This window comes from Ambystoma mexicanum, chromosome 12 (assembly GCF_040938575.1).
Source record: "Ambystoma mexicanum isolate Mex_15411 chromosome 12, UKY_AmexF1_1, whole genome shotgun sequence".
Lineage (NCBI taxonomy): Eukaryota > Metazoa > Chordata > Amphibia > Caudata > Ambystomatidae > Ambystoma > Ambystoma mexicanum.
Genome location: NC_090936.1, coordinates 102,095,972 through 102,111,363, shown reverse-complemented (window position 1 = coordinate 102,111,363; position 15,392 = coordinate 102,095,972). Strand labels below are relative to the sequence as shown.

The following is a 15,392-nucleotide window of genomic DNA, read 5'->3' as shown; positions in this document are numbered from 1 at the left end:
ACTGTCTCTCATTGTAGCCACCAGGCAGGGGCAGGTCGAGACCCTTTTCTTCGGGACCATTTGTCCAGTCGACCAATTTTTTTCGACCAAATGTCTGGTAACCCGGATGGTGTCCAGACAAGTGGTCGACTGTAAATTGGTCGAAAGACAAATGGTCGACGTAATTTGGTCGAAAACCAAATGGTCGATTTTTTATTTTTATTTATATATGTATTTTTTTGGTTTTCGTTTAGGGAAAAAAAGGGTTTTTTAGAAAAAAAAGGTCCCCCAAAAAAAAGGGGGTGAAAATATAAAAATAATTAAAATTCGACCATTTGGTTTTCGACCAAATTGGTTCGACCATTTGTCCAGTCGACCAATTTTTTTCGACCAAATGTCTGGTAACCGATCCTCCTTGGCAATGTTAAAGAGACCGGTGGTCCCGGGCCCTGGTGGTGGAGGGCAATGGTGGGTAGGCCCACTGACTAGTGAGCAGCGCTGGTGCCGCATTAAATAACGTGTCAGGCAGGAGTCATGATGGCATAATACTGCCGAGCGGGAAGCCGCTCTACCCTTTATTCAGTTGATCACATGGTCGGTGCCACGTGTACATGACACCTGGCAGTGCACGAGCCCAGTAGGGACTTTAGTCACAACATCCATCTCATTGATAACTGTAGCAATTGGTGAGTTCTGTTTTTCTGTTTAGGCTACAGTAAACCTGCACTGATGATTTCTTGTGAAACGTGATTCTCAAATCCCTCCCACTGTTAGAAAGGCTTGCATGAATGGCCCGCCTTCGGTGCAATGAAGGCACCATTCTATACTGTCATGGCGACAGTGGGAGGATTAAGGCAGAAGTAATCACATTTGCGCCCAGAGTGTCTAATCTGCCAGTGTCTAATCTTCATCAAATGTCAATCTAGGGCCGCAGCAGACTTTATAAACCGAAGTTCAGGGTAAGCTGTCGATAATCTTTAAACCAATATAAGGTGCTGACGTTCAGAGTGCGCAGAGGAACAGACAGTGCCGTTTCCGGATCAGACATGGGACAGGCTGGCACCTTACCGCGCAAAACCACCACCTATGTTTTTGAACTGCATGAATGGTACAGGTAATTTTTTGTACATGTCTATTGCTTGCTGCTCAATTTGCGAAAATGCATTTGCTGTTCGTAAATAGTCATTTGTAACGCTCCGTGTCAAAGGGAGCTGGTGACGCAGCGCTCTGTGCGTAGTAATATTGCTGAGGTAGTTGGGTCTGTTTAGAAACCGCCTCACACAAAGAGATAGGCCCTGCTAATGTAGCTGATGGCGTTCCTGTGGCGTGGGTTTGCTGCTTGACGTTACGAGCTGCGTCACGGCGGAAGAGGCAGTCTCTACAGGGTCGGATGGCCCCTCGGCCTTACGGCCCGTGGCCGGCCCGAAATCGTTCCCTGGGGAGTGGGAGCCGGTTTCTGGCCATGCCTGGGCCGATTTGGAAGAAAAAAAAATAGAAAATAAATATATATTTTTTCACATTATTTTTTTCTTTTCAAAAAGCCTTTCATCCTTCTTAGGTCGATACATGAGTACCAATACAGGTTGTGTGATATTGTATGCATATTTGTCCTATAAAAATAGCTTAAGCATAAGTGCTATAGAATAACATATTATCATTTGGGCTTGGACGTCTGCTTGGATTCACAGTAACTTGGTGTACTTAGGAACAATGCTATTTGATGCCACTTCCTGTTTTGTCAAGGGGTGAAAGGTCGTATTTCATTGCTACCCGGGATGTCACTTTGGAGTGGGGTCAACTGACATCACTTCAGGTGATGTCATCAGAGGTCAAGGGTCGTGAGGTGAGGGGTGGGCCACTTTTTCGATGCAAGGGGTGGGCCACTTTATTTGGGTGACCGGGCCTATTTCTTGCCCCAGTCCGACCCTGGGCAGAGATTCATAAGGCGGCACGGTGTAGGTTGGGGATTGGGGGGGGGATGGGTGAGGGGGTGGAAACTCAACTGGAGCCGGTCATGGCTGGGCAATGTCTATCGTGAGCAGCACGGTAGAGCTTTACTCTTTTTAAACAAAATGGGCTCCGGAGTTCATATTGCGCAGCGATCCCTGGGCCGAAGAAGGAAGTCGTGTGGTAAATCTAAGTATGAACCAATTCTCAAGTGAAGGGCAGAGGACACCGACAGAGACCACGGGGTTGATAAATGTCATTTTGATTGCACAGCTGATCAGAGGATAGGAAATGTAGAATGATGGGGTCATTTTATTTTTATTTCATTGAGCCTTAGTTAGGCACCCATACTACAGAATCCATTTGATTGCGGCCATCTTCTCTTATAGTCGTCAGGGTTGTGACGGCGCACCAGGAACCAACAATGGGCTGTTCCACCTGCTACTAAAAGAGGACATCATTTGCAATTAGTTTTGACGTGTCTTTATTTTCTGCTTTTGCAGTTTTATTGGGCATAGCAAGCTTTGCCAGCGTGTGCAGCACGCACCTCTTTAATCAATGCTAAATAGTTTTATGAGAGCAACACACTGCAGCTGCACACATATCCGGTGCACCCACGCACCATATGGCACACTCTCTACTGACTTGAACTGCGGTTCCTGAGGGCGTTTAAACAACCAGCGTTGTGAGGTCATACCAATGATATGTAGGGCGCTAAATAAATGCCAAGTAACATAACATAACATATTTCAATATATCAGTAACTTTAACACACAGTTGGGGCTCTTTTGTAGACATGTTCAAAGCACATCTTCTAGTGCAGTTTTGGGCAGAAAAATAAATCACTACAGAATAAGTAGGCATGTTTACTGTATCCATGAGACATTTCACCCCGTCATCCATATTCTTAGTCCCATACTATTAGATTCCCCATTGGAAACTGCCCCTAAAGAAGTGTATACATTTTTAGGGCGACCCCTACAGCCCTTCCCCCCCCATGGGGGTGCCATATAAGGTCTAGACAAACATATGTCACTTCATCCTTTTTTTCAACTGCTGTGATGCAGACTGGTGGCCTGTAAGGTAACTTTATCAACAGCTGTTTATTTTGTTTCCTTGAACAAGAGGGCCATAAGCTGCTGTTCCCCAGAAAGAGCAAAGGGTGGGAGTGTTTTCCATTCTTATTCTGGTGTTGAAGCTGTCAGGTGCCTGGAGGCCCATTATCAACCCCAACAGATACCCACGCCTTCCGGATGGAGCATCACCAGTCCATCATTCCAATGTTATCTCCAGGAAACAGCCTCACTCCCGTGAACCTGGAGGATGCTTCCTTTCACATGCCGCTCCAGCTGGAACATTGGCGATTTCTGGAGTTTGCATTGGAGAAGGCCCAGTTCTAGTTTTGGGTGCTTCTTTTTGGCCTGAAGTCAGCCCTAAGAATATCTTTTAAGCCCTTGACCCCCTTTGTGAGGATCCTCCATCAGAGGTTTGTCTCACTACGCCTGGATCTTGATGGCTGGCTGATCCAAGCTCCATCTAGTGACGAAGACGACCACACTATCATTCTTGTGTGCTCCACTGGCATGCGTGTCGTTTCGCTCCTCAATGTCCGAAAGTCCTACCTGACACCAAGTCAACCTTTGGAATCTGCAGAAGCTTCATCAGCACCAACTCATCTGGTGCCTGCCCCTTTCCCTGCACCAGGTCTGCCAAACTCATACCAATACCGTCTTCCATCTCTGCCTGTTTAGGGGCCTCCTTCCGTGCAAAGGCTCACAGTGCATGCTGATCTGGCTGCCAACGAATGTGTAGTACCTTGTACAATACACAACATCCGCCCATTTGTACGGCTTCTGGGATGCCTTTTCTGAGAATTACAGCCAGTGGATTCCCAGGACAGCTTACTTTCGCAAGATAATGGAATGGTGACTGGAGAACCTCATCCTTCTGGCAGGGTTCATGCTGTCACCCCCCTTCCTATGGTCCCGCCAACCATTGCCAGCCAGATAAGCTGGGGTGCCACTCTGGAAGACCTCTCAGTTCAGCTGACCTGGCCAGATCCTCCACATGGAGTGAGCTGCCTGAAATTTGGCAAGCTCACCATAATCTCTCCCCACATATGCATGTGAAGAATGCCCTGGTCCGCACAGACAAGAAGGTTGCATATATTTATATCAGTCGTCATAGTGTCACCCGATCTCAACCTTCCATAGGGTGACTTCTCAGATTCTCGACTATGTAGAAAACAATCTCCTCTACATAAGGGTGGTGTATGTTCCGGGAATCCTGAACACCAGAACAGATGCTCTCAGTCACCTTTCCCATCGTCAGTGGAGTACTCTCTGTCTCTCCAGCTATTCCACCTTGGCTGTTAATGGAGGGGCTCTCCCTCCATAGACCTGTTTGCCTCCTAGACAGGTACCCTTTTTCAGCTCCCCTTTCCTCACGCTAAGGATCCAGAGTCAATTGAGGGAAATATCCTTTCTCCTGCTTGGCTTCCTGTTTATTCCTTACCTCCCCGCCCACTCATCCAGAAGCTCCTTCTCCGGGTCAGGGCAGAGAGTCCATGGCTCATTCTCATAGATCTGGTGTGTCCGAGGAAAGCATGGATTCCTCCGCTTCCCCATGTCTCGGAACGACAGCCTTCACCTCCCTCTGAGCACTCCTCCACTCAGGTGGCCTGTTCTTAAACCTACCTTGCAACATCCATCTTCACCTGAGGGCCAGGCCCTTGAGAGCCTGGGCCTAGTATGTGGGGGTAGCTCTCCAGAACTAGCGGCTGCCATTTCGGGTTCCAAAATAGTCTCCACCTTCAATGCCATCTCTTATGCCCGGCACTGGAAGGCCTTTGCCAACGGGTGTTAGAGGGGCTGCCTCGTTCCTCTCACTTGCAACCCTGTCAAGGACTTGGCATTTACTCATCAGGAGCCTGGATATGTCCCCCCATAGAGTGAATGAGGCTGCTGCCAATGCCTTCAGAGGTCCATGGGCTCCGCTCACATATATCAAACGCCTGGTAGCACATCTCCCTGGAGGTTTCAAGAGTGCGCCCTTACATCCGATTTCCCCTTCCCACCTGGGACCCGCCCACATGTGATTACAGCTTTATCGCCTGATTCCTTTGAGCATCCGGAGTCTATCCCTATTACCACCTTTACATGCAAAAGTCTGATGCCTGTTTGCATCTGTCAGAAGTCTGAGCAGGATTGGTACAATCATCTGTACCCCTCCCTATCTGAGGTCCATTCCTGCGGGCTTGATTCTCTTACCTTCTCCCTTGGTCAGCCCTTGGGTGTTGCCCGATTTCCATCTTTAGGAAGACTTGATCCCACCTTGGGGTTGGAACCCAATCCCAGTTCCCCTCCTCTGTCAGGTGTCTCCTCACCCTCCCGGTCCTCCTCACCTGATCCTTCGGAAGACATGTCCTTGGCAACCGTAACAGATGTCTTGCGGGTCTTCTTGTCAAGTGACAGCCTTTCCTTAGGCTTGCAGTCCTTCCGATCGTGTAAATAGGGTCTGGCTCCCCCGGAGACCACCTTGACAGAGATGGGAATCTGCCCTTTGGGGACCCCGGGGAGCCAGCCCCAAATTCAGGGAAAAAGCCAAGAGGAAGAAAAAACCCTGATGACCAAGAGTACAGGAAGGAAGTCTGTGGTCCGGATTGTTGAAAGCTGAAATGGCGAATTTGTTGACTGGATACTGCAGCCAGTGGAAGCCAGACTGGCAACACTTGGGATAAGCGTGCCATATGCTTCTGTGGAAAGGTGATCCTAACATGGATAATATAAGAAAAAGAATTCAGGAGTCAGAGGGGAAAAGAAAAGGAAAAGAAGCAGACTAGCAGAGAAAGTGTACCAGCAAAAAGGATCAAAAAAGACAAGACTGGATACAAGGGGAAGAGATGGAGTACAAGTGGCTATGCTGGAATTAAGAGAAAACAGTAAATATACAGATAGTGTCTGAAACAAGAAAATAGCAACGAACACTGACCCGAACGCTGCCGGAAATGCAGAGAACCGCGGAAAGGCACCCGAATCAAGGAGTAGATCGGGCAAGTAAAGAAAGGCGGAAGAACGCCAAATGATAGGTAGCGAGGGTGACCAGCGGAGAGCCACGTAAAGGTACACGAGTCCAATGGCGGATAAGTCAGCAATTAATGGCAATAGGACGCCGAAAGGTAGGAAAAGTAGGGTGAAGCGCGGAGAGTCGCGGAAATAATACGAATCCCAGAGCAGATCGGTTAAGCAATAAATGGCAAAAGAACGCTGAAGGATATGATACGTGGGAGGATTTGCGGGGAGCAGCGAAAGACTCTTGAAAGTAAGGAAGGTTTAGGGAAAGCTAGAATGTATAGAACAGCGAACAATAGAGGGTCACACAGAAACTGCTGAAGGAATGTCAGGACGTAACTGACAAAGATACACAAGAGGGAAACTGAAAGAGTGTGCCTCGGAGCGCTGTCTAAAGAAAAACAACACCGGGAGGGGGGCGGAGTCTGATTTTATACGTGATACCACCATATTGGATGAGGACTAGAGCGGGGAGAGGAATATAAGCCTAATGTCTCCAGTGATTCCACAGCTTCCACCCACGGTTCCTGACAGTATACCCCCTTCTCCTCGGAAACCCCCCCCCGGCTTTCCGGGGTGCAATTGATGGAATCTTTTTAACAATCTGAGGGCGTGAATGTGGTTCTCTGGTTCCCAGGATCTTTCTTCGACTGGGTATCCCTTCCAATGAACCAGATATTGTACTCTGCCCTTGCGATATCTGGAATCCACTAGATAGGCAACCTCGTATTCGTCAGGAACTTGAGTCACGGGGGTCTGCACCCCGTGAAATTTTCACTGAAAAGGATCTTCCTTGTACATCTACAGTAGGGAGGTGTGAAAGACTGGATGTACCCTCTGGAGATACTTAGGTAGCTTGAGTCTATAGGCCACAGGATTGACTCGAGATAATATGGGAAAGGGACCCAAATAACGTGAGGAAAATTTACCGGTGTGGACCCATTTAGGCAGGAATTTGGTAGATAACCAGACTAACTGACCAGTCTTCCAGTCAGGGTTGGTGCGTCTACTCCTGTTGGCCCATCTCTTCTGTGACTGTTGACTAGCCTCATGTGCCTTTTTTGCCAAGGCATGCACCTCATGGAGGTCCTTTAGAACACTGTCAAGGGCTGGGACACTGGTAGACTACACTGGACCAAGGTGAGTGTTGAGGATGATAGCCATACGTACAATAAAATGGCCTCATCTTGATGGATGTTTGTACAGAATTGTTGTATGCAAATTCAGCCAGAGGGAGAAACCGAAACCACTCATCCTGCTGGGGACTGCAAAAGCATCTCAAATATTGTTGGAGGCTGGCATTAAGTCTTTTGGTTTGTCCATTGCTCTGGGGATGGTAACCCGAAGAAAGGGCTCTGTGAATAGCCAACAATTGACAAAGGACAGACCAGAACCTGGAGGTGAATTGAGGGCCTCTGTCAGAAACAATGGTCCTGGGCAATCCATGGAGATGAACAATATCTCTGAGAAAGGTGGCTGCGGTTTCTGGTGCTGAGGGTATCTGTGAGAAGGCTGAGTAGTGGGCCAATTTACTGTACGAATCCACAGTAACCATAATTACTGTCATGCCATACGATTTGGGGAGGTCAACTATGTAGTCGGTGGATATATGTTCCCACGGACGCCCCGGCAATTGAGGCTGTTGCAATAACCCAATGGGTTTATCAGCTTGACATTTGCTGGAAGCACAAATGGGACAAGAAGATACGTAATTGTATACGTCCTTCCCGAGTGTAGGCCACCAGAATCCTCTGCTGAGTAATTCATATGTCTTCCTGATTCCAGGGTGTCCAGACAAAGATGTATCGTGACACCGGGAAAGAACTTGTTCCTGTAGTCTCTTGGTGGGGATATAGAGGGCCGTATCATGGTAGTAGAGTCCATCACTACCTTGTGTGACCGTAGAAGGAAAATTGGTTTGCCCCTGATACTGAGGGATCAGGTCCTGAAGAAAACGGGAGGCAGTCGCTAATATCTTCAGATCAGGGAAAACCAGTTCATGACCCTGATAAATATCAGAGTCCTCGCCATGAGGATGGTGATTAAATTGAGACCCCTATAATCGATACATGGTCGTAGTTCAGAGGAGTCTTTCTTTGGAATAAAGAACAAAGAAGCGCCACAAGACGATTTGGACTCCTGGATGAGACCGTTCTGTAGATTGGCGTCTAAGTAGTCTCTTAATGCACGTCTTTCTGGTAGAGATAGTGGGTACATGCGTCCAAACGGCACAACTGAGTCTGGTATTAGGTCTATGGCGCTATCTTCCTTCCTGTGAGGGAGTAATAGCCTGGGTAAGGTATCCTGGAACACTTCTGAGAAATTCCTGATACTGTAGTGGAACTGAGGATATAGTCACGGTTCTGATGATGTTAGTCTCTTCTTCCTTAGATTTCTTTACCGGATGGTTCATGCAGTTTGACCCGCAATACTGGGAGTTAAAGCTCACCCTATTGGATGTCCAGTCGATGAGAGGATTATGCTTCCTTTAACCATGGTATACCGATAACCAGAGGGAAGTGAGCTGCTCTGATGAGATCAAATATCAGATATTCTTGATGTTCTCCCAACTTCATCTTCAAGGGTATTGTCTCACTTGTTATGGGACCTGACGACAGTGGTGTTCCATCTACTCCTTCCACCGGTATGGGTCTCGGCGGCACCAGCTTCCCTCTGGCCCAGTTTAAGTCTATAAAATTGCCCGCCGCACCACAATCCAGCATCGCCAGTACAAGGATGTTGGTGGGCTGGGCATGGTCTACTTGAACTGCAGAGCTCCAGCTCAGTAAGTGAATTCCCTGGGTCATGGGGGAAGAAGCGCTCTACTGCTACCTTAAGTAGATAGGTCGGAACCACTGTTGGCTTGGCTTATTGCAATACTGAGGAATCTCAAATGGGCAGAGTGCAGTGGGTCATTCCACCTAAGCTCTTATCCTGAGTTGCCTTGAAATGTATCCCCTCTAAATTATATGATTGGTTATTTATAACACGCTTAATACCCAGAGGTTTCTAAGCGCAGACCCGGGATCGAACCTGTGTTGCTCTGTGTCGTCTTGCTTCCAAGACGAGCATGTTGCCCCGAAGCTATCCTCCCACTCTGCTGGGTGGGGACCAGGTCATCCCCCTATACCTTCATTTCCTACTATAAACTTTATCTGAGTGCACCACATCCGTCCTTCTGATCATTGATACTTGCCCGCATTAATAATTAGGTCATCCACTAAAAAAGATATCACGTGTTCACAGCAAGATTGTCTGAGTGGCTTATGGGGCAATATGGTTACATGTCTTTATACCAAAATATTTGATAAAGAATGAACATATATTGACTATTTTACAACGAAAAATGTATAGAGAATGTACTTTTGGGGGTTAGAGGTCCCCCCCAAACTCCCATTTTCGACCCATAAAAATCCACTCCAACTGTTTCCCAAAAATATTGAACCCTTTACGATACATCTAAATTCATTCTCTATACAAATGTTTGTTAAAAAATATTCGAGATATGATCAATTCTATATAAAATATTCGATATAAAGACTGCATACCGGGCATTATCTTGTGTAATAGTTGCAAACTCTCGCAGTGTAAGGACTGGTACGAGAAAGAGGGACAACGTGGTAATGTCTAGATGACTTACGGTAATCCATTACACTGAGTCCTACTGTTACTCTTCTCAGTCCTACATCCCCTCTCCCTCCAGGGTGGATACTGCTCCTTCACTGCTTGGTATTCACAGCAAGAGACTTGTGTCCAGCTAGACCTTAAACCCCAATTCTAGATGTCCTGAAACATTGGATTTTGCAATAAGATAAACCAACAAGCCCAGTCCTAGCGTGATATATAAGTTAGGGTGCTTCGAAGCACAATTTCCTGATGTATAGGCGCCTTACAAATGCCCAATAAATAAACGTAAATAGTCCTTTCGATTCCAGTTTTACTTTGTGAGTACAACTTTCCCACTGGTTTTCTGGGTGCACTTCGATTCATGTAATTCTGGGCATGCTGCTGAGTTCATAGGGAATGTACATGCATTGCTGTGGGAAGAATGCAAGGCTGAGAGCCTTTCCTGCTAGAGGCCATGTTGGGAGACTGTACACTTCCAAGGCAGCATCAGCAAAGATCAGTGGCATGGAATATTCCGGGGCACCGGGCCAGTAGAGACTCTAAACCTTCTCTGATTAAATAGGAGGCATGGGGTTGTTTGTGACAACAACAACCTAGTCATTTTAACAAATGACCTTAAAATGGGTGGCACATACACAAAATGTGACAAGTTCCTTTGCTTTTGGTTTGTTTAAAAATGTTGCCTGTTTCGGCCCCACATCCCCCCTCCTCATCATCACCTTAATCTGTTATTCTTACCTGGGTCTTCGATTTTCCTCTTTTGTAAAATAAGTTCTCCCTTTTTTCTGACCTTTAAGGAACTGTGTGTATTTATGTCTGGGAAAGCAATTGGGCAAAAAAGGAGTCATCAATGTCTGTGTGGTATTTTTTCATCATCCTGACAGTGCAACATCAATGCAATAGCAGAGGGCTTTCTTTTTAAAAACAGAAAAAGTGTATTTCCTGTTAGTGCCGTAAATTTAACAACGGCTTAAACTGTAATTATTAATGATTAGGGCTATCCGCCTAAATCGTCTACATATTCTACAATGAGTTGACGATTCTCACCTCGCCTAATTATTATATAATCATGAAAACGTAGAGGAGAAAGGAAAAAAAAGAGATTCCCAAAGTAAAAGTGAGCTTGTAAGAATCACCCATATAATTCATTTAATGTATCCCACATTTTAACATAGTCTCCAATCTTCCCTTTCCACTGGAAAGAACCTCTTTCTCTTGCTGAAAGAGTCATCAAACTGTGTAGCCAATACTGTTAGTCCTCTGCCGGTGTTTCTATATATGTTTCCCTCCTAGTATAAGTGCTCTATACATTCATCTTGATTTCTCCTTCGAGACGCCTACTGATGTCGGGAGTAATCCTAACACAGGGGTGATCGATGGCGGAGCTATATTGGATGATCTGTTCCGCTCCTTTATACCGCAGGGGTCACTTGAGTACCTGGCTTGGCAGTGGCCGGCGGAAAGTGGCAGTAAGAGAAGTGATATAGTAATGAAACGGGGCCGGGGAGGATAGAGCAATGGGCGAAACATCATATTTACCAAACCCCAGAAGTATGGCAAACTCAATGGAGCCCATTGACAGAAAGTTTGGGTACTAGATTTTTATTTATTTATTTCTTACGCGCCGAAAAGCCCGCAGGCATCGGGGGCGCGATACAGACACAAAAGGACGAACAGAGGAAACGGGACAGGATCACTGATCAGTGGAGTGGTGGCAGGTGCAGAGCATGCCTACAATTCTGCATCGTCCAATCCTTTCACAAAGGTTGCCTGGCTCTCAGAGGGGACTTGACCGCAGGTTAAGGGATTGTTTAAGGATGAAAGGGACCAACAGCCAAGCCAACCTAGCCATGCAACTCTATGAAACGCACCATTCCCCAAATGTTTTGTATTTATTGACATTTGGGGTGAAATTTCAGCCAGAAGTTATGCACATAGCAAGCAATATAGGAAATGGGCAGATTCTCCCTAGAGAATGGGACTGAAACCTCCGACTTTCCGGATGTTTTGGACTACAACTCCCATCAAACCTAGCCAGTATAGTAAATGGGGAGAGATCATGGGCGTTGTAGTCCAAAACATCTGGAGCGCTACAGAATGCAGACCTGTCTCCTAGGTAGAGTGCCTTCACAATAGAGAGACATTTCGTGAGATACAAAAGTCAGTGCAGGGTGTGGGACAAGAAACTATCTTGAGTCAGAAGTCATGTCACTAGTCTCCAAGTAACTTGGGTCTTCAGGGACGTTCTAGGGCAATCTGGTCCAAATGTTTTATATTTTGAGCTGTCTTTGTGGAAGAGCAAAAGGGCCATGTGCCTCAGCCCCCCAACCTGGGAGGGTTTCCACCTGGCTGCCTGAAGCAAAGAGTAAGAGCAATTTTGGTCTATAACATAAACAGCACATGTCATGATATGGTACAGTGTGCTGCTGACACGCCCTGCCGCCTGGCTGTTGTTGACAACTAAATCCTGATGTGCATTAACCCTATAATGTGTTCTGTTTTCACTGTAGTACGTACGGTTTGTGCGTTCACTATAACACAAATTGGATAGCGTTTTCATCTTTCTCTGGGTATATGTTAATCACATGCAATAACTGAAGTTGAAATCAATATTGATACTTTTAAAGGTCAGACTGGTTCAGAAGATAGCTCAGTAGGTTCAGTGATGTTCATATACAGATCCTGACTCACAGAGTGTCTAAATCCTCCCAAGGCAGACACATCCTTCACTCCATCTGCGGTGGATAAAACATGAGCGTATCCCCACCAGAAAGGCCTAGTTATATAAAGCAAACATAACATCAGTACAGTGCAGATCTAGAGCCCGTTCCTCCAAATGAGGGCTGCAGAAAGTTGGCACTGCTGATGAAAAGCAGAATGCTGTAGTAAACGAAGCTTACTAGGTAGCCATGTTGGAGAGAGTGGAACCAAAGCGTCATGGCTAATATCCCGGTTTTGCCCCGGATAATACTGCGTTCCTGTAAAGATCTTCTTATCTCAATGTAGTGTACTATGTCGTCTTTGGGGACAAGGTTTTCCTTCTCACATTCCGGTGGCATAATTGCGTCCCTTGCTTACTCTTTCTTTTCTTGTCTGCCATTTTACTGTATTGGGGCATAGACATGAGAGAGCCAACCAAATATCCAGGCCTCCGACAAACTTTGTTAGGTCTGCATATAGGATTCTAAAAGTGGTTTGCTTGTTTCCCTATAAGTTAAAATTTTGATCTTCACATCATGAAAAACAATTTGAAAGTCTGTGCAAAATGAGGACAATAAGCAGCAGTAGCATCTGTCGTCAGTGTCATGAGGCCCCTCCCCCGTGGGGTGAAAGTATACTCTATATATAGACACATGTCTGTTCCATTATCACACAGTTTCTTTTGTTGGGTGTATTTAAATTATTGAAATACTGTAGTAACACCCAGATGAGGGTTTTAGACTCGCATAGATTTGTACTCTGGTACTTGCAGACCCTCGTTTATAATGGAAAAATGAACTCTTCAATCATCCTACTTTTGGAAAACATGTTTTAAATTGATATCTTTAAGCTATTGTGATGATGGTTCATCATGTGATTTGTTTACTTTCCCAGTCAAGTGTATAAAACAGGGTATTATTTTAGTACATGAAAGCCAAACATACACAAATACTTGCACCAAATTCCAGCTTCACCACTTAAACAAGGTGTGTGATCCAGGGTGCTCATGTACTCTCATTGTGCCTAACATGTGAACATTCCCGGTCACTAAATATCTTAAAACTGTCAGGCCCAACACGTTATCTAGCTCTCATGGAGCACTCTTCAAAAGAGCCTGAGTAATGGATTAAATAATTGGCTTCACTGTTTTTCATATATAATAACAGTGACCATTGATATACTGCACACCACATAACCATGTATTTCTTGGCTCACACAATGTAACAACACTTGAAAATCATGGATCTCTCTACTAATCACTATGTTTGTATACATACATTTTCCTGGAAAAATAATCAGTTTCATGGATCTCTACTAATCGCTATGTTTATATACATGCACTTTCCTGGAAAAATAATCTGTTTCATGGATCTCTACTAATCGCTATGTTTATATACATGCACTTTCCTGGAAAAATAATCCGTTTCATGGATCTCTACTAATCGCTATGTTTGTATACATGCACTTTCCTAAAAACCTAATCAGTTTCATGGATCTCTACTAATCGCTATGTTTGTATACATGCACTTTCATGAAAAAATAATCAGTTTCATGGATCTCTACTAATCGCTATGTTTATATACATGCACTTTCCTGGAAAAATAATCAGTTTCATGGATTTCTACTAATCGCTATGTTTGTAGACATGCACTTTCCTAAAAACCTAATCAGTTTCAGGGATCTCTACTAATCGCTATGTTTGTATACGTGCACTTTCCTGTAAAAATAATCAGTTTCATGGATCTCTACTAATCGCTATGTTTGTATGCATGCACTTTCCTAGTAACCTAATCAGTGTCCTAGCTCTCTACTAATCACTATGTATACATGCACTTTCCTGGAAATCCAATCGGTTTCACGGATCTCTACTAATCACTATGTTTGTATAAATGCACTTTCCTGGAAACCTAATCAGTTTCACAGATCTCTGCTAATCATTTTATTTGTATGCATGCACTTTCCTGGAAACCCAATCAGTTTCACAGATCTCTACTAATCCCTATGTTTGTATACATGCACTTTCCTGGAAACCCAAACAGTTTCATGGTTCTCTACTAATTATTTTATTTGTATAGATGCACTTTCCTGGAAACCCAATCAGTTTCACAGATCTCTACTAATCACTATGTGTGTATACATGCACTTTAATGGAAACCCAATCAGTTGCATTGATCTCTACTAATCACTATGTTTGTACACATGCACTTTCCTGGTAACCCAATCAGTTTCATGGCTCTCTACTAATCAGTATGTTTGTATACATGCACTTTCCTGGAAACCCAATCATTTTCATGGATCTATAGTAATCACTATGTTTGTATATATGCACTTTCCTAGTATCCTAATCAGTTTCATGGCTCTCTACTGATCACTATGTTTGTATACATGCACTTTCCTGGAAACCCAATCAGTTTCATGGATCTCTAGTAATCACTATGTTTGTATATATGCACTTTCCTAGTAACCTAATCAGTTTCATGGCTCTCTACTGATCACTATGTTTGTATACATGCACTTTCCTGGAAACCCAAACAGTTTCACAAATCTCTAGTAATCACTATGTTTGTATATATGCACTTTCCTAGTAACCTAATCAGTTTCATGGCTCTCTACTGATCACTATGTTTGTATACATGCACTTTCCTGGAAACCCAATCAGTTTCATGGCTCTCTAGTAATCACTATGTTTGTATACATGCACTTTCCTGGAAACCCAATCAGTTTCACAAATCTCTACTAATCATTATGTTTGTATATATGCACTTTCCTAGTAACCTAATCAGTTTCATGGCTCTCTACTAATCAGTATGTCTGTATACATGCACTTTCCTGGAAACCCAATCAGTTTCACAAATCTCTTCTAATCACTATGTTTGTATATATGCACTTTCCTAGTAACCTAATCAGTTTCATGTCTCTCTACTAATCAGTATGTTTGTATACATGCACTTTCCTGGAAACCCAATCAGTTTCACAAATCTCTACTAATCACTTTGTTTGTATATATGCACTTTCCTAGTAACCTAATCAGTTTCATGGCTCTCTACTAATCAGTATGTTTGTATACAT

At 44.6% G+C, this 15,392-nt stretch overlaps 1 protein-coding gene across 5 annotated transcripts in view; it reads left to right on the top strand.

The window, feature by feature from the left end:
* The first annotated feature begins 942 nt into the window (after window positions 1-942).
* The window catches only part of LOC138513340 (guanylyl cyclase inhibitory protein-like), a 392,388-nt gene continuing 377,938 nt past the window's right edge, over window positions 943-15,392 (top strand). For 2 of the 5 annotated variants that reach the window (XM_069628102.1, XM_069628103.1), the window contains exon 1: window positions 943-1,093. In XM_069628102.1, the coding sequence (XP_069484203.1) occupies window positions 1,026-1,093 (68 nt within the window). In that variant the 5' untranslated portion in view covers window positions 943-1,025. The remainder of the gene's footprint in view (window positions 1,094-15,392) is intronic. The other 3 variants (XM_069628099.1, XM_069628101.1, XM_069628100.1) reach the window with 3 other exon arrangements.